Genomic DNA, 27,319 nt, shown 5'->3' on the forward strand with positions numbered 1-27,319 from the left:
GGCCAACCAGGTGCCTCTAGGAAGCCCACAAACAAAGACGACTGCAGCAGCCTGTGTTCCAAAGTACCTAATATCATAGCATGCTCCTCCGATCCTGGAGAGAATAAGTATGCATCATGACTACTATCCATTTTTACTAGTAGCCATGAATAGCCCTCTCCTCCATGAACATGTCCACTCCCCTCTTAAAGCCTTCCAAGTTGGCAGCTATCACCACATCCTGGGGCAGGGAGTTCCACGTGTAACTATGTGTTGTGTGAAGAAATCCTTTTATCTGTTCTTCTTCTTCTACTAACCAGGGCCAACTCTACTTATCTTCAGAACCCAAAATCACAGAGCATGCAATAGCCACTCGCTGCAGGGCAATTGGAACAGCTCAGATTGCAAGCCTGCTTCTCTTCACCCCCCCCCCCCCTCCCCAAGCCCTTGGTCAAAAGAAGAGCAGATGCTGTGGTCTGCACTCAGCTTTGGGGTGGTGGGTGGGGAGGGCGACACATGCAAACAGAGCCAGGTCAGACCCCAAGAAACAAAGCCCCAGCCACAATCTGTGGCAAGCTATTCGCCCGGCTCGTCTTTCCTGGCCACAACCCGTGCAGCTCATGTTTACCCATTTCATCTCAGAGGACCTTTGCCAGATTAAGAAGAACATTTGAGAGCTAGTAAACAAGACACCCAAAAAAAGTCAACAGGGGCCATACAGCATGCAAAGAACTCAGACGTGGAACAGCTGAACTTTCAACAAAATCCTGCAACATTAAAGTAAGTTGCCTTCCCAGAAGATTGAGCAATGGCCATTTTTTGAAAAGCAAGCTAAGGACAGACAGATCTGCCAGCACCGCTGTCCCAAGGGAATGGGTAGAAAACACGCTTAAACTACGTCTGGAGACACATATTGAGGAACAAGCCCCACAAAGGAAAAGATAGCCTGGCTTCAGCCAAGAAATCCTGCTTGAAACACTTTGGATTTGTAGGTTCAGCCAGTCCAGCACATAATATTAACCCAGGTTTCCAAAAGAGAGCTTAAGTTCCTCAAAATATACTCTTAAGTAGCACAGAAACCACACAAGAAAATGGCACGTTAACGGGTTAAGGAACAGGAAGCACAAAACATACATTTTCCCCCCAAGGGAGGGAATTAAGGTCCAGTGTGGGTCATGGCAACTCCGCTCACACAAGGAAAGCACCATCATTCCGGACGATGTTGACGGGGTCTTCTCTGGTGGTGGCCCCCCAGAAAAGAAGCGCCAGGCTTGGGGCAGTCAGCACAAAGGGAATAAGGCGGAGGGGTGAAAGAACTGCACTCCATGCAAGAAGTTATTAGGAAAGGGAACGCAAGGAGTGGAGCGGTGTAACGAAGTTGGCTCCCGCTCACCTCAAAAAGAATACCACAGAGCAACAAAAGGGCAATCAATGTGGGGAGTTGGCAGCCCTTCCCAACAAGGAAAGGTTATGATGTTTGAGACTTTTCACTTTAAGGGGAAGAAAAAAAAAGAGGATGGAAAGAGGTAGCAGGACAGATACTTACAACATCCCAGAGAGGAAGCGGGCGGCTGCTTTTGCTTCCTTACACTAGAACTTGGGCTGGCAATTCAAGCCCCCCCCCCCAAAAGCAACTATTGCTTTAGGCAGCGCTTAATCAACTTGTGAATTCACTTCCCAAGATGTAGCTGACTTGGCCAGAACAGGTTAGCGGAGGATTGATCGAACAGCAACGATCAGCCAGGATCGCTTAAATGGAGCCTCCCAGTTCAGAGGCAGTATACCTCAGAACGTCCATTGCCAGCCCTTAATCAACTCGTGGAACTCACTTCCCAAGATGTAGCTGACTTGGCCGGGACAGGTTAGCGGAGGATTGATCGAACAGCAAGGATCAGCCAGGATCGCTTAAAAGGAGCCTCCCTGTTCAGAGGCAGTATACCTCAGAACGTCCATTGCCAGCCCTTAATCAACTCGTGGAACTCACTTCCCAAGATGTAGCTGACTTGGCCGGGACAGGTTAGCGGAGGATTGATCGAACAGCAAGGATCAGCCAGGATCGCTTAAAAGGAGCCTCCCTGTTCAGAGGCAGTATACCTCAGAACGTCCGTTGCCAGCCCTTAATCAACTCGTGGAACTCACTTCCAAGATGTAGCTGACTTGGCCAGAACAGGTTAGCAGAGGATTGATCGAACAGCAACGATCAGCCAGGATCGCTTAAACGGAGCCTCCAAGTTCAGAGGCACTATACCCCCGAACGTCAGATGTCGGGAGCAGGGGAAGCCCCCAGATGTGGCCGGGCAGTCTTCGGAAAGAATCGAGAGAGGGGGCGGGGGAGGGGGGCAGACCCCCCCCTGGCCCGCTCCCGCGGGGGTAAAGCAAGAAGAGGGCGCTCCCCCTCCCCGTCGCCTCACCGCAGCTGCTAACCGGGAGACTCCGAAGCGCCCCCCCGCACCGAACTCCCCCTCCCCACGCCGCCCAGACCTCCGGCCGCCTCCTCCACCGGGTGGGGGGGGGGAAGCCGGCGCTGCAGCCCGCGGACGCGGCGAGGTGGAAAGCGAGCGCCGCAAAAGCCCCCTCCCCTCCCCTCCCCTCCCCTCCCCGTAAAGGCCCAGGCAATCGCCCCGGTGCAACGATGCACCCGGTGCAACGATACGATCCACCCGGTGCAACGATGCACGGTGCAACGATGCACGGTGCAACGATGCACGGTGCAACGATGCACGGTGCAACGATGCACCGTGCAACGATGCACCCGGTAGCCCTCCACCCTCCAGCCCGCCGCGGGTGCATCATTGCAGCCGCAGAGCCCCCGGCGCAAGCAGGGCGGCCGCGCACCGGGGCGCGCAGCTGCAGCGGCTTCACCTGGCTCCTCCCGGCCCGCCGCTCGCTTCTCCCCGGCGGCCGGCCGCTGCGCCTCCCTTTATCCGGCCGGTGGGAGCCGGGAGGCGGGCCCCGCCGATTGGAGCCCGGCCTGTTTCCAGCCCCGCCGCGGCCAATCGGAGCGCGCCCGGCGTCCTCCGGCCAGGTTGCTGTCCAGCCCCGGGCCCGGAAGAAGCCACGGCCCCCCCGGGGGAAGCGGCTTTCTGAGCGTGCACCGAGTGCGGCCCGCCCGGAGGCCTGCGGGGAAGCGGGGAAGCGGCTCCTCTCCGGGCGCCGATGGGGGGAAGGGGGTTCCTGGCGCGCCCCGGGCCCTGCTCCTGCCAACCCCGCCGTTATTTGGCCCCAAGGGGCAACCCACGCGGTCCTCTCCAGGCGAAACCCGTTGGCATTGCAGTGAACCCTCCAAATACCCACAATGATGTTTTGGGGGCCGTGGGAGACGGGGGTGTGGAGGTGCTGACAGCTGCTTTCCCGACCCCCCCCCTCCCCAAACGCACACACCTCTCCTGGGTGCCAAGCGTGCCCCTTGCGTTATCCTGGTTGAGGAGCGAGGCCCCTTTCGCCTGGCGTGGCAGAGCGCAGGATCCGGGCACGAGAGGATACCCCGCCTCTGGAAACCTTAAGCCTTTTCCCGGGTTCGATCTCAGGGGAGCGGCTGTGTGGCGCTGGGGCCACCTGAACGACAAAAAGGGCTTCTGGGGTCTAAAAAGGCTCGTTTATTGGGGTTGATGCTTTCGTAAGACTCGGCTGATTGCGGCTCAGTGGTGGAGCATCTGCTTGGCACGCAGAAGGCCCCAGGTTCAATCCCCAGCATCTCCAGTTAAAGCAGGGATGGGGAACGTCAGGCCCGGGGGCCGTATAAGGCCCGTGGAATCATTTGGTCTGGCCCTTTGTGGGTCCTGGCAGATCTCTAGCTCAGAAGGATCTAAGACTGGTGATCCGCCTCCTCCTGTGGACAGGAATAGCCTCTATTCAAGGTGGATGTGAGTTTGTTTCGCTGAGAAAAGGAACCTTTTCCCCCCCTTGAAGAAGAGTCATTAGCTATGGAGCTGCTAGGACTGCCCAACAAACTGTGTCTTGTGTTTGCTGCCCTGCCTGAATCTCTGGGGCCCAGCTGGGAATGGCAGAGCTCAAAAGTGAGTCGCTCTACGTGACAGACACTCGGAGCCGTCTCCGGTCATGCCTCTTGGCTAAATGTTTGTCCAAATATAGCAGGCTAATTTTTAAGTTGATAATTTTGTATGGCCCACGAATGATGTTATAAATATCTAAATGGCCCTTGGCAGAAAAAAGGTTCCCCACCCCTGAGTTAAAGGGACCAGGCAAGTAGGTGATGTGGAAGACTTCTGCCTGAGACCCTGGAGAGCCGCGGCCCGTCTGAGTAGACAATACTGACTTTGATGGACCGAGGGTCTGATTCAGTATAAGGCAGCTTCATGTGTTCACCCCCAGCTACCTGATGAAGGCCCTTGACTGGATGGCCCAGTCTAGCCCGACCTTGTCAGATCTTGGAAGCTAAGCAGTGTTGGCCCTGGCTAGTACTTGGATGGGAGACCACTAAGGAAGCCCAGGGTTGCGACGCAGAGGCAGGCAATGGCAAACCACCTCTGAATATCTTTTGCCTTGAAAACCCCACCTGTGGTTGCCATAAGTCAGCTGCGACCATCACCTGATTAAGAGCTTTGGGTACCTGAATAGCTTGCATGCTAGGGTTTGCCAACTCCAGGTTGGGAAATCTCTGGAGGTTTGGGGGGAGAGCCTGGGAAGAGTGGTGGAAGGGCCCCCAGCAGGGTGTAATGCCATAGTCTTCCTTCCAACGCAGCCCTTTTCTCCAGGGGAACCGATCTCTGTCATCTGGAGATCAGTTGCAATTCTGGGAGATCTCCAGGCCCCACCTGGAGGTTGGCAGCCCAAACCCCAATAAACCCCTATTCATTTACTTGCTGACTCAGGCTTCATCAACTTCTCCAAGGCACTTGCTATGCCAGGGGGCTGCCCAGACCCCCCCAGGCCAGCGAGGTGAAGGAGGGCAGCGGCAGGCAGAGGCTCGGAAAGCCGGCGGCCTCCTCTGGAGGAACGGAGAAGGCCGAGGGACACAAAAAGCCACTCCCTTGGAAACAACAGCGCTAGACCGGCTTAGTCAAGCTGCAGCCGGTGCCAGTCAGCAGACATCCCAACGCTTGGGCACCGGTGCCACCTACAGGTCAAAGTCCTCTAGCAAGCTAACCAGTGCCAACAGGAGAAGAGTTGGTTTTTTATAAGCTGACATTTTTTACCATTTAAGGATGAAACAAATCGGCTTAAAATCACCTTCCCTTCCCCTCCCCACAATAGACACCTTGTGAGGTAGGTGGGGCTGAGAGAGTTCTTAATAGAACTGTGACTAGCCCAAGGTCACCCAGCTGGCTTCATGTGGAGGAGTGGGGGAACCAACCCAGTTCACCAGATTAGAAGAAGAAGAGTTGGTTTTTATATGCTGACTTTCTCTACCACTTAAGGAAGACTCAAACCAGTTTGCAATCACCTTCCCTTCCCCTCCCCACAACAGACACCCTGTGAGGTAGGTGGGGCTAAGAGAGTGTAACTAGCCCAAGGCCACCCAGCTGGCTTCCTGTGCAGGAGTGGGGAAACCAACCCGGTTCACCAGATTAGCATCTGCCGCTCATGTGGAGAAGTGGGGAATCGAACCCGGTTCACCAGATTAGTGTCCGCTGCTCATGTGCAGGAGTGGGGAAACCAACCCAGTTCACCAGATTAGCCTCTGCCGCTAATGTGGAGCAGTGGGGAATCGAACCCGGTTCTCCAGTCCACTGCTCCAAACCACCGCTCTTAACCCACTACACCACGCAAGGCTCTTCCAGAAAGTCAAGGCTGCCTGGTGACTGCAAAAGAAGTGATGCACATGGACACCCCTGGCCTGAACAACCCTACAAGGGTGGTCGAAGGCTTCTGTCCCTGGCCCAGTGCTTTGACTGAAAAACAAGGGAGGCCGGGCCTGTTCATCAGACTCTTTCCCCCAGTAGGCAGACAGGCTGGCCAAGGCCTCACAGTGATATGGGAAAGGCACTCTGTATTCACTCAGAGGCACTATTGTCCATATTATCGCTTCTGGTGTCCGGGGCAGAGTGGATTCCCTGCTACAGCAACTGACAGCTCCAAGCCTTCCCTGCCCAGATCCCTCAGCTCCTGCCCTTAAAGTAAGCAAAGCTATTTAGGATGCCTTCGTTCCTTCAGGGGTCCTTGGTGTAGCTCCCAGAGGGGGTGGTGTGTTACAGGACGGCAAAGCGCACAGACCGGTCTACCTCTGCGAAGGCAAGACACACTCTGAGCAACAGGCCGGATGGACGGCATTCCCCATTCTGTTTATTCAAAGTCGGAAGAAAGCACAGTGGACTTCAGGGAGGCCATCGTGGGAAGAGGCCACAGATGGGGAAGCCCATGGCTGGGAGTTGTTACGAGAGAAAAACAGGTGTTACTTACAGTGCAATCCTAAAGGGAGGGGGGGCGAAGAAGAGTTGGTTTCTATACTCCAATTTTCTCTACCTTCAAGGAGTCTCAAATAGCCCTCTCTTCCTCTCCCCACAACAGGCACCTTGTGAGGTAGGCGGGGCGGAGAGAGTTCTGAGAGAACTGTGACTGGCCCAAGGTCTCCCAGCTGGCTTCATGGGGAGGAGTGGGGGAACCAACCCGGTTCACCAGATTAGAGTCCGCCGGTGGTGTGGAGGAGTGGGGAATCAAACCCGGTTCTCCAGATCAGACTCCACCGCTCCAAACCACCGCTCTTAACCACTACACCATGCTGGAAGTGGACCAGCGGCGCCGTTGTTGCGCTGCAGCCAACCATCACGGCCCTCCCAGGCCTTCGGATTGTGGTGCCCAGAAACGAAAACTTCCCAGCAAGGGTTTGCAGATTGTTGTGTTGCTACTGCAGCGGGGTCAAGGTCTCCAGCAGCCAGACGGCATCGTTGGTGGGAAAGCTGCTGAAGAGGGAGATGCAAGGGAGGGGGGTCTCACCTGACACATCCTCCAAGAGCAGAGGGTGCCAGCATAGTATTAAGTATTAATTATGGAGCACCGAGCTTAGATTCCCCCACCCCGAAAAGGGAAGAAGAAAGTCACCAAGAGAATGCCGGATTCTGGCTCATCAACTGAGAAAGCAACCGTTCTTTCACTTCTAGATTCGAGTCCAGTGGTACCTTAGAGACCAACACGACCAAGTCCTATAAGGAAAGGTTGAAGGAGCTGGGGATGTTTAGCCTGAAGAGGAGAAGACTGAGAGGTGATATGATAACCATCTTCAAGTATTTAAAGGGCTGCCGTATAGAGGAGGGTGCCGAGCTGTTTCCTGGTGCCCCAGAAGGTTAGACCAGAACCAACGGGTTGACATTCAATAAAAGAGTTTCCGTCTAGATCAGTGGTTCCCAAACTTATCTGGCCACTGCCCCCTTGGTTCCATAAACTCAACCCCAGCCCCCCTACCCTATCCTATAAAAAGCATTATTCAAAATAGGGGTTTGCATGACTCAGTAAAGAAGACAATAACAATAACATTTCAAAACAGTAAGAGTTAACTGCACATCTATTCAAAATCAAATTAAAAACTTTTTAGTTGAAATTTATTCAACAAAACTGATGAACTTGATCCAGTGACACCAGCTCTTCAAAGTCTGGAAAAAAATTCTGATAGGTTCCACCAAATTTGCCAGCATGGTGCCATCGCTTGATCTATTGTAACTTAGTGAACAAGGGGCCCACCTCTAGTACCCCCCTTCTGCCCTCTTGCCTCTTAGTGCCCCCCTAGGTAATCCCACCGCCCCCCAGGAGGTGGTACTACCCACTTTGGGAACCACTGGTCTAGACATTAGGAAGAATTTTCTAACAGAGCTGTTCCTCAGTGGAACAGGCTTCCTCAGGAGGTGGTGAGATCTCCTTCCCTGGAGGTTTTTAAGCAGAGGTTAGATGGCCATCTGTCAGCAATGCTGATTCTATGACCTTAGGCAGATCCTGAAAAGGAGGGCATCTTGGCCATCTTCTGGGCATGGAGTAGGGGTCACTGGGGATGTGGTGGGGGGAGGTAGTTGTGAATTTCCTGCATTGTGCAGGAGGTTGGACTAGATGACCCTGGTGGTCCCTTCCAACTCTATGATACGATGATCCTAATATTTGGAGATCCTAAGATTTGCCCTGACCTGGATGGCCCAGGCTAGCCTGATCTCGTCAGATCTCAGAAGCTAAGCAGGGTCAGTCCTTGTTAGTATTTGGATGGGAGACCACCAAGGAATACCAGGGTTGCTGTGCAGAGGAAGGCACTGGCAAACCACCTCTGTTAGACTCTTGCCATGAAAACCCCGCAAAAAGGGGTCGCCATAAGTCGGCTGCGACTTGACGGCACTTTACACACACACACACACAAGATTTGGAGGGGGGGATAACTTTGGTCTCGAAGGCGCTATTGGACTCGAATCTAGCTGTTGTACTGCAGGCTGACACAGCTACTCCCTGAAACAGTTCTTTAACTCGTTCAACTTGTGGGAGGTCTAAGAAGACCAAGCTGGGATGCCATGCGGCTGGAGCACCCGGCCCTGTTTCTCAACCAACCGGCTGGTGGGGTGTGCAGGTAGCCGGGCGGTATCTAAGACTGCCCACTCGGGGTGGGGAATGGAAGCTATGCACAGATGGCAACCTCTTTCTTCAGCCTCTTCTGCTGCTGTCCTGCCTCCGTTTCTCAAGCACAAGAAGGGGTCTACACCAGAGTTGCCACAGCTGGCCTAAGCATTCAGTCCTATGGGTCCATTTTGCCCAGACCACTGTTCCTGGAGGGTTGTGTCTCATCAGGGGTAAAGGAGAAGGGGCCAGAGGGTAAGGGAGATGGCTGCGCTCCTCCCGGGCAATCCAACTATCAGAATGTCCAGCTTCCAGCACAGGCTGTTCCCCAGGCCACCTCTGCTTCTTCGTGGTTGTTGTAAAGTTGGGATGAAGGCTTTAGGTTGCGATGGGAAGCTGGACCAACCCAGAGACGTTCTCATACTTTGGCTCGTGGGACTCCTCTTTGGAGACGTCTTCTCCAGTTTCCATCTTTGGCTGGCTGTGGCTTTGGCTATGACCCTGATTCTGTCCAGCCTCCTCGCAGGGAAGAGCAGGCCGTCTTCCCAGAAGGCCTTGGGCCTCAGCCTCGGTAGACTTGGATTCTAGGTCAGGCTTGCCTGGGGATTGCTGCCCCCTAGTACCTCTGTCTGAGTCTGGGTTCCTCTTGCGGGGCACCTGGAGGCCCTCAATGCTTTGCCCGAGCTTGGGCCCCTCCCTCTGCAGGCTCCCCGGCTGTTGCTCTGGGCCTTTGCCCACCATCACATAAATGGTGGTGATGCTCGGCTCTCTGCCCTGAGCGGACAAGGCGGCCTCCAGGGCTTCCACGCGCTGGGCCACGTTCCGGGAGCCGGAGATTCGTTTCCTGTGGCCCCCCGGGGTGCTCCGCGGCGAGGGCTTGTGGCCCTCTTCCATCCATGAGGCAGCCTCCAAGTTCTCGTAGCAGCACTCGGGCGAATTGTCCTCTTCACGGCCCAGGGCAGGCTGGTGGAGCAAGGCGACTTGGGAGAAGCCCCGGGCTGCCTTTGGCTTCTGTGCGAGGTGGACCGTTTCTGTGGAGCCTCTGGGACTCTGGGGGCCAAAGCAGGTGCCTTCGGCAAAGGACACGGAGGGCCTCTTGGCCTTGGCGATGCTGGACGTGCGAGGGATGGCAAAGGGCTCCAGATTCAAGGCTGGCACCTCAGGGAGGAGGCCCAGCTGTGGCTCAGAGTCTGGAGCTGAAAGAAAAGGGTGGGCCGGTCAGGAAGCTGCTAAGCTAGCCTTCCCTAGGGTGTAGATAGGGTTGAGAAGGGCGGGGATTGGAGAGGGGAGGGACTTTAATAGGATATAATTCCATACGGTCTGCCTTTCAAAGCAGCCATTTTCTCCAGGTGAACTGATCTCTGTTGCCTGGAGATCAATTGTCATAGCAGGAGATCTCCAGCTACCACCTGGAGGTTGGCAACACGAGGTGTAGAGCCTGCAGTTAAGCAGGGGTTGGATGGAACTGTAAAGCAAGGTTCCATTTAAGAACATAATAAGAACATAAGAAAGGCCCTGCTGGATCAGACCGGGGCCCATCAAGTCCAGCAGTCTGTTCACACAGTGGTCAACCAGGTGCCTCCAGGAAGCCACAAACAAGACCACCGCAGCAGCACCATCCTGCCTGTGTTCCACAGCACCCAATATAATAGGCATGCTCCTCTGATACTAGAGAGAATAGGGATGCAGCATGGCTAGTATCCATTCTAACTAATAGCCATGAATACCCCTCTCCTCCATGAATATGTCCACTCCCCTCTTAAAGCCCTCCAAGCTGGCAGCCATCACCACATCCTGGGGCAGGGAGTTCCACAATTTAACTATGTGTTGTGTGAAAAAATACTTCCTTTTATCTGTTTTGAATCTCTCACCCTCCAGCTTCAGCAGATGACTCCGCGTTATAGTATTATGGGAGAGGGAGAAAAACTTCTCCCTGTCCACTCTCTCCAAACCATGCATAATTTTATAGGCCTCTATTTTATAGACCTCTATCATGTCTCCCCTTAGCCACCTTCTTTCCAAGCTAAACAGCCCTAAGTGTCTTAATCGCTCCCCATAGGACAGTTGCTCTAGTCCCCTAATCATTTTAGGTGATTCCTCAAGGGTTTTGGATACTTGGGGGGGGGGGGTGAGGCAGAAGGCAGAAAACTGAAGTGAGGCATTGGCACTTTTCTGCAGCCCACAAGCTCCTTTCCCCAGGGAGCTAGTTAAATGCGAGCTGAGCGAAATGAATGTAAGAATATAATAAAGGCCATGATGGATCAGACTGTTCCCACAGTGGCCAACCCGGTGCCTCTAGGAAGGCCACAAACAAGAAGACTGCAGCAGCGTTATCCTGCCTGTGTTCCACAGCACCTAATATATTCGGCATGATCCTCTGATCCTGGAGATAATAAGTGTGCATCGTGACTAGTATCCATTTTTACTAGTAGCCATGAATCGCCCTCTCCTCCATGAACATGTCCACTCCCCTCTTAAAGCCTTCCAAGTTGGCAGCCATCACCCCATCCTGGGGCAGGGAGTTCCACAATTTAACTATGCGTTGTGTGAAGAAATACTTCCTTTTACCTGTTCTCACCCTCCAGCTTCGGCAGATGACCCCGTGTTCTAGTGTTATGAGAGATGGAACAAAGTTTCTCCATGTCCACTCTCTCCATACCATGTATAATTTTATAGACTTCTATAACGTCTCCCCTTAACGGCCTTCTTTCCAAGCTAAACAGCCCTAAGCATGTCAACCGCTCCTCACAGGGCTGTCACTCTTGCCCCCTGATCGTTTTGGTTGACCATTGCACACAACTGTACCTTCACTGGTAGGGTGGTGGCAGGCTGGAGCTTCGTCCTCATCTGTGTCCATGTCAGAGAAAGAGCTGTCAATGGGCCAGGCCGCAGACGGGGGTTCGAGGAAGCTGGGGGTGAAGGGGATCTCTGCATCGTGGTGGGAGACTGCCCGAGTGGGAGGGAGAGAGGCATAAAAGAAAAGAGAAGAAGAAGAGTTGGTTTTTAAATCCCAATTTTCTCTACCTTTAAGGAGCCTTAAATCGGCTTACAATCGCCTTCCCTGCCTCTCCCCACGACAGACACCCTGTGAGGTAGGTGGGACTGAGAGAACTCTAAGAGAACAGTGACTAGCCCAAGATCACCCAGCTGGCTTCATGTGTAGGAGTGGGGAAACCAACCCAGTTCACCAGATTAGATTGTGTCGCTCATGTGGAGGAGTGGGGAATTGAACCCGGTTCTCCAGATTAGAGTCCGCCGCTCATGTGGAGGAGGGGGGAATCGAACCCGGTTCTCCAGATTAGAGTCCGCCGCTTATGTGGAGGAGTGGGGAATCAAACCCGATTCTCCAGATTAGAGTCCACTGCTCTTAACCACTACACAATGCTGGCTAGGCCAAAAGGCCCTTTCCCTGTGGACCCCCCCCCCTGAGCCCTGCCCCCAAGCACAGGCCGCTTCTCCTGCCCACTCCACCTCAGATCTCGCCAGCCAAGAAGGGGGCTGCCAGCCATGTCTTGCCTGCGGAACGTGCCCTGTCGGCCTGAGGGACCTCTGGTAAAGGTCAGACTTGTTTGTGCTGTTACCCAGCACAGCATCAGCTCCTGATCAACAGGGAGGAAAGGATGGGGGGCAAAGTATGCTTTGCTCCTGCTCCTAAGTCACAAGAGTAAAAGAAACCTAACTTGTTAGGAGCCCCGTGGCGCAGAGTGGTAAGCTGCAGTGCTGCAGTCCCAAGCTCTGCTCACGACCTGAGTCCGATCCCGGCGGAAGTCGGTTTCAGGTCGCCGGCTCAAGGTCGACTCAGCCTTCCGTCCTTCCGAGGTCGGTCAAATGGGTACCCAGATTGCTGTAAGCCGCCTTGAGTTCCACAAGATAGAAAGTTGGCTAAAAATGTTTTAAATAAATCCAATAAATTCTTGATCCCTCCCGCTGTGACCTGGGGACCTCCTTCCAAGCTTGGTGTATATCCCTGCGCAGGGAGCAAGGTAGGGAAATCATTTAGGAAATTCCAGACACTTGCAAAAGACCCACGGGACTGGGGCCGAATCCAGTTGGGAGCGCAGTGCCTGATGCTGCCCTGGCCTAGAGTGCCACCTGCTGGTCTATCTCAGATTCGCAGGCTTTTTATGGAGAGACATTTCCCTGCAGTCACCCCCGCCGACTGCTTCGGGGTTTCCATTTCATTATGCATGCCTTGTCCACCTGTCAGACATCGCCTTGCTCTCCCTGTGCATTTTGCCTGTGTTTTTCAGATGTTGTTTTAGCCAGAATCTGGACAATGCGGGCAAAATGTGCAAGGAGAGTGAGGCAACCTCTGACAAGCGGAAAAGGCATAATCTAAAGGAAGCCCGAAGCAGTCGGCGGGGGTGACCTCGGAGAAATGTCCCTGCACAGAAGAAGAAGAAGAAGAGTTGGTTTTTATGTGCCAACTTTCTCTACCACTTAAGGGAGACTCAAACCGGCTTACAATCACCTTCCCTCCCCACAACAGACACCCTGTGAGGTTGGTGGGGCTGAGAGAGTGTGACTAGCCCAAGGTCACCCAGCCGGCTTCATGTATAGGAGTGGGGAAACAAATCCAGTTCACCAGATTAGCCTCTGCCGCTCATGTGGAAGGAGTGGGGAATCAAACCCGGTTCTCCAGATCAGAGTCCACCGCTCCAAACCACCGCTCTTAACCACTATACCACGCTGGCTCTCAGTCTCATCTTAGCTCTTGCAGGACCACGGTGTCAGGCCAGCCACAATCCATGGCCTGGGACACAATGCCTTTATTTACACAGCTTTAGATATGTTTTAGAGGCTCTCAAAATGTGTTTGGGCTTTTTCACAGGTGTGTTTACAACAAATACTAAGCTCTGTTACTTAGCCAAAAGACCTGGCCTGGCTTGGGCTGGCCCTCTGCTCACCTGTCACCCGTGGAAGCTTGTAGCCCCCCAAAGAGAAGCAGGGGAAGGTGGAGCGGAGGTTGGCCAGCGCCCCCTGCATGTGGTGCTTCACCTGGGAGACTGGGTCCCCATCAGCAGCTGTCACCCTAGGAAAAGGAATTAACAGAAGTGGGTTTCACACTGGTAATGCGCTAGGAATACAAGAGCTGATACAAGAGTCATGTTGAAGAAGAAGAAGAAGAAGGAGGAGGAGGAGGAGGAGGAGTTGGTTTTTATATGCCGACTTTCTCTACCACTTAAGGGAGAATCAAACCGGCTTACAATCACCTCCCCTTCCCCACAACCAACAGACACCCTGTGAGGTAGGTGAGGCTGAGGGAGTGTGGCTTGCCTAAGGTCACCCAGCTGGCTTTGTGTGTAGGAGTGGGGAAACAAATATAGTTCACCAGATTAGCCTCCGCCGCTCATGTGGAAGGGTAAGGAATCAAACCCAGTTCTCCAGATCAGGCTCCGCACCACTGCTCTTAACCACTACGCCACGCTGGCTCTTTAGGCAGGGGTTTCGCTTAGCACCTGGCACAGTGGATGCTCGATGCAAGTACCTGTCGTGGGTGGCCACTGGAGCTGACCGGCAGCAGAAGCAGCAGCAAATGCAGACAAGCAGCAGCACCACCACCAGCGGGGCCAGGATGCCCGCTAGAAGGACTTCTCGTCTCTGGCCTCCTGGAGGAAGAACAGAAGTCAGGCAGAGCGGGGACGGTCACCCCCAGGATTCCAGCAGGCACGAGCCACCTCCACACTGCGAATTCAAACTGGGGTCAGCCCCAGGTTCCATGAGACAAAAGGCCACTCACCCCACTGACAGTCCCCAGAAGAGGGGTGGCACAGTTTCCCAGGGCACCGGCAGATCTCGGAGCAGTTAGACCCATAAAATCCTTCCGGGCAGGTCTGGTTGCAGCTGCGAGAAGACAGAAAGGCAGGGCAAGTTCCAAGCTGAAGCCAAAGCTGCTGCTCTCCCCCGACTCCATAAGGTAAAGGTCCCCTGTGCAAGCACCGGGTCATTCTTGACCCATGGGGTGACGTCACATCCCGACGTTTCCTAGGCAGACTTTGTTTACGGGGTGGTTTGCCAGTGCCTTCCCCCGTCATCTTCCCTTTACCCCCAGCAAGCTGGGTCCTCATTTTACCGACCTCAGAAGGATGGAAGGCTGAGTCGACCTTGAGCCGGCTACCTGAAACCGACTCCCGTCGGGATCGAACTCAGGTCATGAGCAGAGCTTGGACTGCAGTACTGCAGCTTACCCCTCTGTGCCACGGGGCTCCATACACCCCCCTTTACCTGGTGCCCCAGTACCCAGCCTTGCACACACACGTCCCAGACACTGGATCACAGCTCCCATTGAAGCAGCTCGGACAGACAAGGCGGCAGCCCTTCCCAAACAAGCCCGGTGGACAGGGCCGGTCACACCTGCAGGGAGAGAGAGGGGGCAGGAGAGAGCCTCTTTCCTTGAAGCGACTAGACTATCGCTACCGCCCTACTAGGTTCCAGGGGTGGGGTACAATGCCGCAGAGTCCATCCTCAAGTCCAAAGTAGCCAGTTTCTCCAGGGGAACTGGTCTCTGTAGTCTGGAAATGAGTTGTAATTCTGGGGGGATTCCCAGGTCCCACCTGGACGCTGTCATTCCTAGGGTGGGGGGAAGCATTTGTTCTTTGGCAGGCCACACCAAATCACTGGGCCTGCCCCCCCATCCTATTCCACCCCCCCTGGCCTCACTACATCTTTCTCAATGGCTCACAAGGGCTACCTTGTTTCCTTGTGAGGCGGTGCACACCAGGGGCATAGACTTCCCAATTTCCTGGGGCTGGGCAAGAGACATTGCTACGGCATCATAGGGAGGAGCCAGTGACATCACAGGGAGGGGCTCCCCAGAAATTTAGGGGGGCTCCCCAGAAATTTAGGGGGGCTTCAACAAATGATCTTCAGACAGCTGAAATACAACTTTAACTTGTAATTAACAATGCAAACTGTTTCTTTATTTACATTTTTTAAAATTACAGTAAAATCAAATATTCTCCCAAAACTGTACACATCGAGTCGCCCCAGCTATCGTACAGGTGTGGCAGGGCCTGGGCCCACATTTCGAGGGGCAAGCTGGGTCCCTACCTGGCACCTCGCAGGCCCGGTTCACAGTTCTGGCATTCCCCTGTTTGGGGGTGACAAGTTTCCCCTTGGTAGCAGCGGGGGCAGAGCTGGGCACAGTTTTCCCCATAGCGCCCTGGCGGGCAGGGCTGGTTGCAGCGGGTCCCATTCCAGCCAGCGTCACAGGCCAGGCAAAAGCCATCTACTGGAGAGCAGGGCTGTCTCTGCTTGCAGTGGCCGCAGCTGCGTGAAAAGAGGGGAAGGGCTGTCAGGAGCCACACGGATTCAGCCCAAGTGACCCCCTGGAGAGCCAGCATGGTGCAGTGGTTAAGAGGGGTGGTTTGGAGCGGTAGACTCTAATCTGGAGGACCGAGTTTGATTCCCCACTCCTCCACATGAGCGGGGGAGGCTAATCTAGTGAACCGGATCCACTCCTCCACATGAAGCCTGCTGGGTGACCTTGGGCTAGTCACAGTTCTATTGAGAGCTCTCTCAGCCCCACCTACCTCACAGGGTTGTGGGGAGAGGAAGGGAAGGTGATCGTGGGCCGGTTTGATTCTTCCTTAAGAAGTAGAGGAAGTTGGCATATAAAAACCAACTCTTCTTCTTCTTCAGTGTTGGTAGCAGGATCAGTGCCACGGAACGACATCTGCTGGGCCAAGCCATGCTTTTAAAAACACTACAAGGTTCCTAGGGCTACATAACTCTTCCTCAGAAAAAATGGATAGGGCAGGGGTCCCCAACTTAGTGCCCATGGGTGCCATGGTGCCTGCCAACACCTTTCCTGGTTCCCACCAAGCGTTTTAGAAAGTGGGTGGGGCCAGGTAGGCCACTTTCCCAGCAGGGCTTCTGATGAGCCACTGGAGATCCAGTGTGCATTACCTCCTACCCTTATTATAGAATCACAGAGTTGGAAGGGGCCAAAAAGGCCATCTAGTCCAACCTCCTGCTTAATGCAGGAGCCTAGAGCATCCCTGACAAGTGCCTGTCCAGCTTCTGCTTAAAGACGGCCAGTGAGGGGGAGCTCACCACCTCCCTAGGTAGCTGATTCCACTGTCAAACAACTCTTACTGTAAAAAAATAAGATTCCTAATATCCTGCCGGTTCCTTTCCGCCCGCAATTTAAACCCATTATTGTGAGTCCTGTCCTCTGCTGTCAACAGGAACAGCTCCCGGCCCTGCTCTAAGTCAGGGCTTCTTAAACTTTTTCCACTCGTGAACCTTTTTCGCCTGAGAAATTTTTACATGACCCAGGGTATATAGGTATATAAAATAGGTATACAAATCAAACATTTACTGATAATAAATCATAAAGAAATGTATTTTAAAACAATTCTTTTACTGTTGCCAAATTTTTCACAACCCCCACATTCAGTTACGCAACCCCACCCACAGTTTATGAATCATAGAGTTGGAAGGGACCACCAGGGTCATCTAATCCAACCCCCTGCACAATGCAGGAAATTCACAACCACCTCCCCCCCACACCCCCATTGACCCCTACTCCATGCCCAGATGATGGCCAAGATGCCCTCCCTCTCATGATCTGCCTAAGGTCATAGAATCAGCATTGCTGACAGATGGCCATCTAACCTCTGCTTTAAAAACCTCCAGGGAAGGAGAGCTCACCACCTCCCGAGGAAGCCTGTCCCACTGAGGAACCGCTCTAACTGTTAGAAAATTCTTCCTAATGTCTAGACGGAAACTCTTTTTGATTTAATTTCAACCCGTTGGTTCTGGTCCGACCTTCTGGGGCAACATAAAACAACTCGGCACCCTCCTTTATATGACAGCCCTTCAAGAAGCTTTGCTCTAAGTGATAGCCCTTCAGATACTTAAGAACATAAGAAAGGCCCTACTGGATCAGACCAAGGCCCATCAAGTCCAGCAGTCTGTTCACACAGTGGCCAACCAGGTGCCTCCAGGAAGCCACAAACAAAACGACTGCAGCAGCACCATCCTGCCTGTGTTCCACCGCACCTAATATAATAGGCATGCTCCTCTGATACTAGAGAGAATAGGTATGCAGCATGACTAGTATCCATTCTAACTAATAGCCATGAATACCCCTCTCCTCCATGAATATGTCCACTCCCCTCTTAAAGCCCTCCAAGCTGGCAGCCATCACCACATCCTGGGGCAGGGAGTTCCACAGTTTAACTATGCGTTGTGTGAAAAAATACTTCCTTTTATCTGTTTTGAATCTCTCACCCTCCAGCTTTAGCAGATGACCCCATGTTCTAGTATTATGGGAGAGGGAGGAAAACGTCTCCCTGTCCACTCTCTCCACTTAAAGAGAGCTATCATGTCTCCCTTCGACCTCCTCTTCTCCAGACTGAACATTCCCAACTCCCTCAGCCTTTCCTCCTAGGGCTTGGGTCTCCAGGCCCCTGATCATCCTCGTCGCTCTCCTCTGCACCCACTCGATTCTGTCCACATCCACATTCTATCCTTTTAACCGGAGATGCCAGGGACTGAACCAGGGACTTTCTGCATGCAAAGCAGAGGCTCTTCCACTGAGCCACAACCCCTCCCCAAAATTAAGAATCCCTGTCATACATTCCAACCCCATTCAGACCAATGGGCATTTTGCATCTATTTTTGCAACAGTTCAGTTCAGTTTATTTATTTATGGTCATTTGACCAGCAATTATTAAAAATTGATCAATACAGAGCCAGGATTACAATTTTTATATGCTAACCCGAGCTCTTCACACTCTAGTGGCAATGTAACAAAACTTTGCCACTGTGTAGGAAATGCTGGCAACTTTATCCTCAAGTAAATATTTAATAATAAAATCATCTGAATGTCTAAAAACTCTGGTCAACAAGGGCAATATTTTTGCAATTGGATTGCTCTTGCTAGCCTCTTTGCCTCTGAAGAGGGGCTGGTCCAGCAGTACCAGTTCTGTTTTTGGGGTTGAAATGGGTTTTCTTTTCCCAGCCACTCACCTGTATCTGCACTGTGGCCCAAAGGTCCCGGCAGGACAGGGGTCCGTACACCTCTGGCCCTGGTAGCCAGCATCACAGGCGCACTGTCCATCTAGGGGGCTGCAGGTCCCACGCAGGCACTGGCACTGGTGTTGGCAGGATGCCCCCCACGTCCCGGCCCTGCACTCACACCGGCCGGACTCCTGGGCGCAGGGCGAGTGGCTGCAGTGGCAGGTAGAGGAGCACTTCCTGCCCCACCACCCTGGGTCGCAGAGGCAGCGGCCGGTCGCAGGATCGCAGCGAGAACCCCCCAGGTTGCATTGGCACTGCCTCTTGCAGTCCGGTGCCCACCAGCCTGGCTTGCAGCGGCAGGCACCCGTGACGGGGTTGCAGTGGCCGTTGGGCCCACACTGGCAGGTGAACTGGCAGAGCGCCCCCCATCGGCCAGGGTGGCAGGAGCATTCTCCGCTGGCTGGGTCACACTTCCCATAGGGATGGCAAAGGCAGCTCTCTTTGCAGTCGGGCCCCCAGTATTCGTCAGGGCAGCCTGCAAGGGAACGGAGAGGGCGAGAAGGAAGTATGGTGAAGATCCTACTTTCCTTGACTCCACCAAATGACAGCCTCTGAGCTGGAAGCCAGAATGGAAGAAGTCTCTTAGGAATGACCAAAAAATGACCAAAGACCTCTGCCACCGGCGGGAGGTTTTTTGGAGGCGGAGCCTGAGGAGGGCAGGGTTTGGGGATGGGGGGGACTTCAATGCCACAGAGTCCAATTGCCAAAGCGGCCGTTTTCTCCAGGGGAACTGATCTCTATCAGCTGGAGATCAGTTGTAATAGCAGGAGATCTCCAGCTAGTACCTGGTGGTTGGCAACCCTAGTCTATCTCCTGGGCGGAAATGCACTCTTGACACGCGCGTTCTAGAACAGGGGTGTTCGAACTATATTGTTATGAGGGACAGATATGACATAAATGTCACTTGGTTGGGCCGGGCCATGCCTCCCCAGCCCAGATTGAGAGTGGGGGGGTGGATGGCTGGTTCGTGGGCCTAGGGTTGCCAGGTCCCTCTTTGCCACCAGCAGGAGGTTTTTGGGGTGGAGCCTGAGAAGGACGGGGTTTGGGGAGGGGAGGGACTTCAATGCCACAGAGTCCAATTGGCAAAGCGGCCATTTTCTCCAGGTGAACTGATCTCTGTCAGTCGGAGATCAGTTGTAATAGCAGGAGATCTCCAGCTACTACCTGGAGGTTAGCAAAAGTGTGACACCTCTGTGCACAAACAATAGCTGAGCAAATCCTATTTACTACTATATGGGTGAATGTTCCACAGTTCAAGTGCATTAGTTTGGTTATTGTTAAGATTCTTTATTGTGTATATTTCAGTGTCAAGATTCTTTGATGTGTATTTTTTGTAACCTATGGTTCTATTAGCTTTTTGATAATATAGTTGTGGTTCATGGGAGTCCTTCTGCCTCAGGATTTGTCTCAGCAACCCTACCCTTGGTCCATCAAAGTCAGTATTGTCTACTCAGATGGACAGTGGTTCTCTAGGGTCTCAGGCAGAGGTCTTTCACATCACCTACTTGCCTACTCCTTTTAACTGGAGATGCCGATGATAGAACCAGGGACTTTCTGCATGCCAAGCAGGTGCTCTGCCACTGAGCCACAGCCCCTCCCCAGGCAACAGAGATCAGTTCACCTGGAGAAAATGGCTGCTTTGGAAGGTGGACTCTATGGCATTATACTCCATTGAAGTCCCTCCTCTCCCACACCCCGCCCTCCTTAGGCTCAGCCCCCCAAATCTCCAGGTATGGCAACCCTACCCGCAAAGCTGCAGGCCCTGGCAAGAAATGCGTGGGAGGAATTCTGCAGATCTCACAGCTGCATGGGGCTTTGTCAGTCCAGAAATTACTCACTTCCTGCTTCGTTTGCATACCCCCCAACCAAAACTCACGTGTATTACAGTTGGCTCCAAAGAAGCCAGGCTTGCAGCGGCAAAGACCAGGTCGCACACACACCTCCTCATCTTGGCAGGCAGCGGCTCCTTCACATAGAGCTGTTGAGGACACAAGAAGACGCAAGGCAGCTTCAGTAGGGTCGCCAACCTCCAGGTGGTGGCTGGAGACCTCCTGCTATTACAATTGATCTCCAGCCGACAGAGATCAGTTCACCTGGAGAAAATGGCTGCTTTGGCAATTGGACCCTATGGCATTGAAGTCCCTCCCCTCCCCAAACCCCGCCCTCCTCAGGCTCCGCCCCAAAAATCTCCAGGTATTTCTCAACCTGGAGCTGGCAATCCTAAGCTTCAGGACTCTGGTCATGCCGGCATGACCAGCCAGGTCGGGGCATCACCTCCTTGCTTACCCTTGCCAAATGTTGGCTTAGGCTTGCCAACCTCCAGGTGAGGCCTGGGGACCTCCCACAATTACAACCGATCTCCAGACAACAAAGATCACTTCACCTTGGAGAAAACTGCTGCTTTGGAGGGTGGACGCCACGTGGTCCCTCCCACCCCCCAAACCCTGCCCTCCCCATTCTCCGCCCTCAAATCTCCAGGAATTTCCCAACTCAGAGTTGGCAACCCTACTAGAATCCCACTCCTCCCTCTAGGGTTGCCAACTGCCAGGCGGGGCCTGGAGATCTGGAATTGAAGCTGATCTCCAGACTACAGAGATCAATTCACCTGGAGAAAATGGCCACTTTGGAAGATAGACCATATGGCAATATCCCTAATTGAAGCCCCTCCCCTCCCCAAACCCCACCCTCCTCAGGCTTCGCCCCAAAGTCTCCAGGTATTTCCCAAGCCGGGAGCTGGCAACCCTACCTCCTGCCCTCCCACATGAAGAAGAAGAAGAGTTGGTTAATTGGTTTTGGTTTGGGCTTTTTTTAATATGCCAACTTTCTCTACCACTTAAGGAAGAATCAAACTGGCTTACAATCACCTCCCCTTCCCCTCCCCACAACAGACACCCTGTGAGGTAGGTGAGGCTGAGAGAGCTGTGACTAGCTCAAGGTCTCCCAGCTGACTTCATGTGTAGGAGTAGGGAATCAAAACCGGTTCTCCAGATCAGACTCCACCGCTCCAAACCACCGCTCTTAACCATTAAACCACACTGGCTCTTGTTGGTTTTTGTATGCCAACTTTCTCTACCACTTAAGGAAGAATCAAACCGGCTTACAATCACCTTCCCTTCCCCTCTCCACAACGGACACCCTGTGAGGTAGGTGGGGCTTAGAGAGTGTGACTAGCCCAAGGTCATCCAGATGGCTTCATGTGTAGGAGTGGGGAAACATACCCGGTTCACCAGATTAGCGTCCGCCGCTCCAAACCACTGCTCTTAACCACTACACCTCGCTGAGCAGAGAGGTTGTTTAGCACGAAGCGCTTTCTCGTGCCTGGCTTAGGCTGAATGCAATGCAGAGGAGGGGGAAGTGGTGTAGAACAAAGACGAAAAAAGAGATGGACAGGGGGAGGCCAAAGCCCACACACTCACCGACTGTGCACTCTTGGCCTTCTTGCTTCCAGCCAGGGCAACAGGTGAGGACTTGGATGTGGCTGGCAAGGATGAGAAAGAGGGGGGAGTCACAAGCCCCCTCTTTATTCTAGCCCCACAACTGCTGCTTGGAGGAGAACACAAATGTGGCACTTTGCCAGCTCCATATATTTGATAACCCCCCTTGGCCACCCCCACATGCACACTGGGGATGCCAGCCTCCAGGTGGGACCTGGAGATCTCCCAGAGTTACAGCTCATCTCCAGAAGACAGAGATCAGTTCCCTTGGAGAAACTGGCCGCTTTGGAGGGTGGACTCTGTGGCTTTGTACCCCACTGAGATCCCTGTCCTCCCCAGGCTCCACCCCCAAATCTCCAAGAGTTTCCCAGCCTGGATCTGGCAACCCTACCTCCCACCCGATCCCCTGCCGGAGGCCGAGGGGACCTGGCAACCCTAACTCACACAAGAAACTTAAATTTCTGTTCTGGGAGCTCTGGCGGCCACTTGCCTCCTGCTTCTTGTGGAGGGCCCCAAACATTTTTATTTCTTCTTTGTGCTCCTGAACAAAGTTATTGCAAAGTCCCCAAAAGCAGGAGAAATTTGGTAAGAGCCAAGGCGTCAACTCCAAGCGGAACACCATGCTCAGCTCCTTGGCAGGGTCACAGTTAAAATCACCGGCAGAAGAGGTTTTTTAGACACTTGCTGGATCTTTGAAACGGAGCAGAGGACACGATTGACGTAGGCTTCAGGGCCACCAGTAGGAAATGCAGTGCAAAAGGAGGCACGGAAACAGAAATTTGGGGACCCCCACCAACAGGCAGTATGGCATCACACTCACCCGCCAACCTCCTGCAAAGCTCCCCAGCTTGTTCTCAGAGCAAGTGAATCACCCCTGGGTTGTGCCTAGGGTAGACAACCTACAGGTGCAGCCCGGAGACCCCCCGGAATTACAGCTCATCCCCAGACTACAGATATTAGTTCTCCTGGAGAAAATGGCTGCTTTGGAGGGTGGACTCTACAGCATTGTATCCCATTGAGGTCCTTCCCTTTCCCAAGCCCAGCCCTTTCCAGGCTTCTCTGCCAAATGTCTAGAAATTTCCCAACCTGGAGTTGGCATCCCTAGCCTATGCCTGCTTCCCCCACCCCCCCAGGAAGCTGACAGCCCAAGTTAGTTCGCAGCCCCCCTCTTTGGCCTGGTGTAGGGTTGCCAACCTCCAGTTACTAGCTGGAGATCTCCTGCTATTACAACTGATCTCCAGCCGATAGAGTTCAGTTCACCTGGAGAAAACGGCCGCTTTGGCAATTGGACTCTATGGCATTGAAGCTCCTCTGCTCCCCAACCTCCCCTCCTCAGGCTCTGCCCCAATAACCTCCCGCCGGTGGCAAAGAGGGATTTGGCAAACCTAGTCTGGTGACTGCTGGGTCATCCTGACGGGCCTGCCCCCACAGGGCCTACCTGTCTGACCTGCAGACATGCTTCCCATTGGGGTCCAGCTCAGAGGCACATGTCCCGATCCCCGGCCCCTGGACCTGCAAGAAGAGAACCAAGAAAGGCAGCCGCTCCATCGTCTCTGCGGGGCCCGAACAGACTCCCTGCTCACTACAGCAGCCTCCCTCTAGAGCTGTGCCTCTCCCTCCCATTTCCTCCTGGCTTTTTCCTGAGGAAGTCAACTGGGAACTTGGGGGGGGGACAGGATGCACACACTGAACCCCCCCCCCAGCTATTCTTAGCTGAGGCACCCACGGGGACTTACAGGCCCTGCCTAGGAGGCAAAACGGCGGCTTCTGAGCACCGTTTCTAGGGCATAGCATCAAAAAGCACAGACCTGCTTATGAATAGGGTTGCCAACCTCCAGGTACTAGCTGGAGATCTCCTGCCATTACAACACTAGCCGATAGAGATCAGTTCACCTGGAGAAAATGGCCGCTTTGGCAATTGGACTCTATGGCATTGGAGTCCCTCCCCTCCCCAAACTCTGCCCTCCTCAGGCTCCACCCAAAAAACCTCCCGCCGGTGGCAGAGGGGACCAGGCAACCCTACTTATGGAGGCCCTGGCTTCCCTAATATGGGTGACAACTCTGGGTTGGGAAATACCTGGAGATTATCATCTGCAGAAGCTGGAGGGTGAGAGATTCAAAACAGATAAAAGGAAGTATTTTTTCACACAACGCATAGTTAAATTGTGGAACTCCCTGCCCCAGGATGTGGTGATGGCTGCCAGCTTGGAGGGCTTTAAGAGGGGAGTGGACATATTCATGGAGGAGAGGGGTATTCATGGCTGTTAGTTAGAATGGATACGAGTCATGCTGCATACCTATTCTCTCTAGTATCAGAGGAGCATGCCTATTGTATTGGGTGCTGTGGAACACAGGCAGGCTGGTGCTGCAGTCGTCTTGTTTGTGGGCTTCCTGGAGGCACCTGGTTGGCTACGGTGTGAACAGACTGCTGGACTTGATGGGCCTTGGTCTCATTCAGCAGGGCCTTTCTTATGTTCTTACTTGGGGATGGGGGTGGAGCCTGGAGAGGGTGGGATTTGGGGAGGGGTGGGACCTCTGCTGGTTATAATTCCATAGAGTCCATCCTCTAAAGCAGCCATTTTTCTCCAGGTGAATTGATCTTGGTTGTCCAGAGATCAACTGTAATAGCGAGAGAACTCCAGGTACCCCCTGGAGGTTGGCAACTCTATTCTCTAGCTCCACAGGCCATCTCCACAATCCTATCCCAGCCCCACCAGCAAACAAGGAAAACTCGTTGCCACGGTGGGCCTTCCCTTCGTTATCAGTGCTGGTCGCAGAGGCATAGGGAAAGCACTCTGTACATGCTAAGAAGCACTCCCTTGATCTGATGTCAAATGTTTCAAGTCCTTCTCCGTCATCAGACATTGAGAACGGGTTGACGTCATACTTCTCACTAACTCTTCAAGGAGCCAGCCTGTGCCTCAAGGGGCATCCAGGCATTCTGGGCAGATTTCCCCCCCCCTGCCCTCTTCCTTTTCAAACTCTCCACCTCAACAAATTCACAGGAAACACCTTTTTCCTGCTCCGACTGATGCTTCATTCAGCGGGAGGCAACTGGTCAGGGCCAGAGCACAAGTCCCACCTAGAAACCTCAGGCATTTCTGCATTGCAGACTTGGATCTTTTTTTAGCAATCATTTGCTTTGCATGGGCTGAACTGTAGATTTGTTAAGTATAAGGCCTTCTAGCAAATGAAAAAAGGACAAAAAGATGCAAGGTGACTGGTAGATTATTCATCTTATTTTGATTAATGTGCCCTTTCTTGAGCTTATTTTATCCTGCTTTTTAATTAACATTCATTTTAATGGTTTGTGATAGTTTTAAAGCTGTGGTTCTTCTATTAGTTACATTTATTGTAATGTTATGTTTTTATAGATCCTCCTGGTGAAGCTGATACAGCGAAATGCGTAGGGGCTTTCCATGACAATAAAGCTGTCACACGACAATAAAGCTTTTTGGTTTGTTGACACATTGCTTGGCCTTCTAACACAGAATTCATAGATGCCCTCGGAAGGGGGGCTCCCCGCGCCTTCCCACACTGCTCCCCCCAAGCACCAGGGCACCCTGGGATATTACATCTGCAGCCAATCACAGCCCTCCCAAGCACTCTGTGAATAGCTCAGATAAGAAGGTGTGTGGCATGGGACCAACTGAAACTCACAAAGTAAAATCGAGGATAGGAGAATTGCACAAGCTGTAGATTCTAAGGGACACCCCTCCCCAAACTCCCCCCCTCCAGGGGCACCACCCCCAAACCTCCAGGCCAATTTCCCACTGTACCAGTGCTGCCTGGTTTTGACAGCAGTCTGGAATATAGGTTGCTGGGTGCTAACTGATGTTTTATTTTGGCGTTCCTTAGGATACTATCTTACTATCTTGTATTTTAAAGATTTCGTATGTGTTATCGTTGCCGGTTCGTTGTTCTCGGAACTGCTGTGAGCCGCCCCGGGCCCTGTGACCCAGGGGAGGTGTGTGTGTGTGTGTGTGTGTGTGTTAAGCGCTGTCAAGTCGCTTCTGATTCACAGCGACCCTATGAATCAATGTCCTCCAAAATGTTCTATCTTTGACAGCCTTGCTCAGGCCTTGCAAATTGAGGGCCGTGGGTTCCTTTATTGAGTCAATCCATCTCTTGTTGGGTCTTCCTCTTTTCCTGCTGCCCTCCACTTTTCCTAGCATGACCGTCTTTTCCAGTGACTCTTGCCTTCTCATAATGTGACCAAAGTATGATAGCCTCAGTTTAGTCATTTTAGCTTCTAGGGTCAGTTCAGGCTTGATTTGATCTAGAACCCACTGATTTGTTTTTTTGGCAGTCCACGGTATCCGTAACACTCTCCTCCAACACCACATTTCAAAGGAATCTACTTTCTTCCTATCAGCTTTCTTCCATGTCCAACTTTCACACCCATACATAGTAACAGGGAATATGATGGCATGAATTAACTTGATCTTGGTGGCCAGGGGAGGGGTAGGATATAAATAGGGCTGCCAACCTCCAGGTACTGTCAATACAGATAAAGCAAAAAACTTGAGCTGTGAAAGTCTATGGCAAAATATATATATACAGCTCTTATGGCTAAATTGTAGGCACACACAGCTTCTTAGATATTCATTTGAACATTATATTTTTTCTTTTCTTTGATTATGTTACTTTCTTTGATTATAGGTACTAGCTGGAGATGCTATTACAACTGATCTCCAGCCGATACAGACCAGTTCACTGGAGAAAACGGCCGCTTTGGCCATCGGACTCTATGGCAATGAAGTGTCTCCCCTCCCCAAACCCCGCCCTTCTCAGGCTCCGCCCCAAAACCTCCCGCTGGTTGTGAAGAGGGCCCTGGCAACCCTACATATAAATCGAAAGATTTGACCTGAAGAAGTGAGCTGTGGCTCACGAAAGCTCACACCGTACCAGGAAATATCTTTGTTAGTCTTTAAGGTGCTACAGGACTCTTACCCTTTTCTATAAATCGAAAGTAAAGGAAAGCGTAGTTCAAATAGGCCAGGCGAGGAATTCCCCAGGCTGGAATCGGCCACCCTTGAAGGCTGTGGTTCCCAACTTTTTTTGACCAGGGACCACTAGGACTTTTTTGTTCGGTGCAGGGACCCCAAGGTTCGAAATAAAAATTCCGAGAAAATAAACTTGAATCATAACTGTTAGCTAAACATTAAACTTAGAATAATATTTGAATATATATATATATATATATTTATAGTAGTCAAAAAGGGCAAGAGTCCAGTAGCGCCTTAAAGATTAATGAAAATATTTTCTGGTAGGGTATGAGCTGAAGAAGTGATCTGTGGCTCACGAAAGCTCATACCCTACCAGAAAATATTTTCAAAAAGGGCAAGAGTCCAGTAGCACCTTAAAGACTAACAAAAATATTTTCATATTTT

General features: G+C 52.6%; 1 protein-coding gene across 1 annotated transcript; it reads right to left on the reverse strand.

Moving 5' to 3' along the window:
* Positions 1-8,841: 8,841 nt before the first annotated feature.
* On the reverse strand, positions 8,842-23,474 carry SCARF1 (scavenger receptor class F member 1). Its single transcript, XM_056864995.1, has 11 exons — positions 23,365-23,474; positions 21,909-21,970; positions 20,369-20,470; positions 18,442-18,967; positions 15,514-15,732; positions 14,689-14,817; positions 14,204-14,307; positions 13,952-14,072; positions 13,371-13,495; positions 11,269-11,409; positions 8,842-9,659 (listed from the first exon to the last, which is right to left on the reverse strand). The coding sequence occupies exons 1-11, from the start codon at positions 23,472-23,474 to the stop codon at positions 8,842-8,844; spliced, it is 2,457 nt and encodes an 818-aa protein (XP_056720973.1).
* Between the last annotated feature and the right edge of the window lie 3,845 nt (positions 23,475-27,319).

Source organism: Euleptes europaea, chromosome 19, assembly GCF_029931775.1.
Source record: "Euleptes europaea isolate rEulEur1 chromosome 19, rEulEur1.hap1, whole genome shotgun sequence".
NCBI lineage: Eukaryota > Metazoa > Chordata > Lepidosauria > Squamata > Sphaerodactylidae > Euleptes > Euleptes europaea.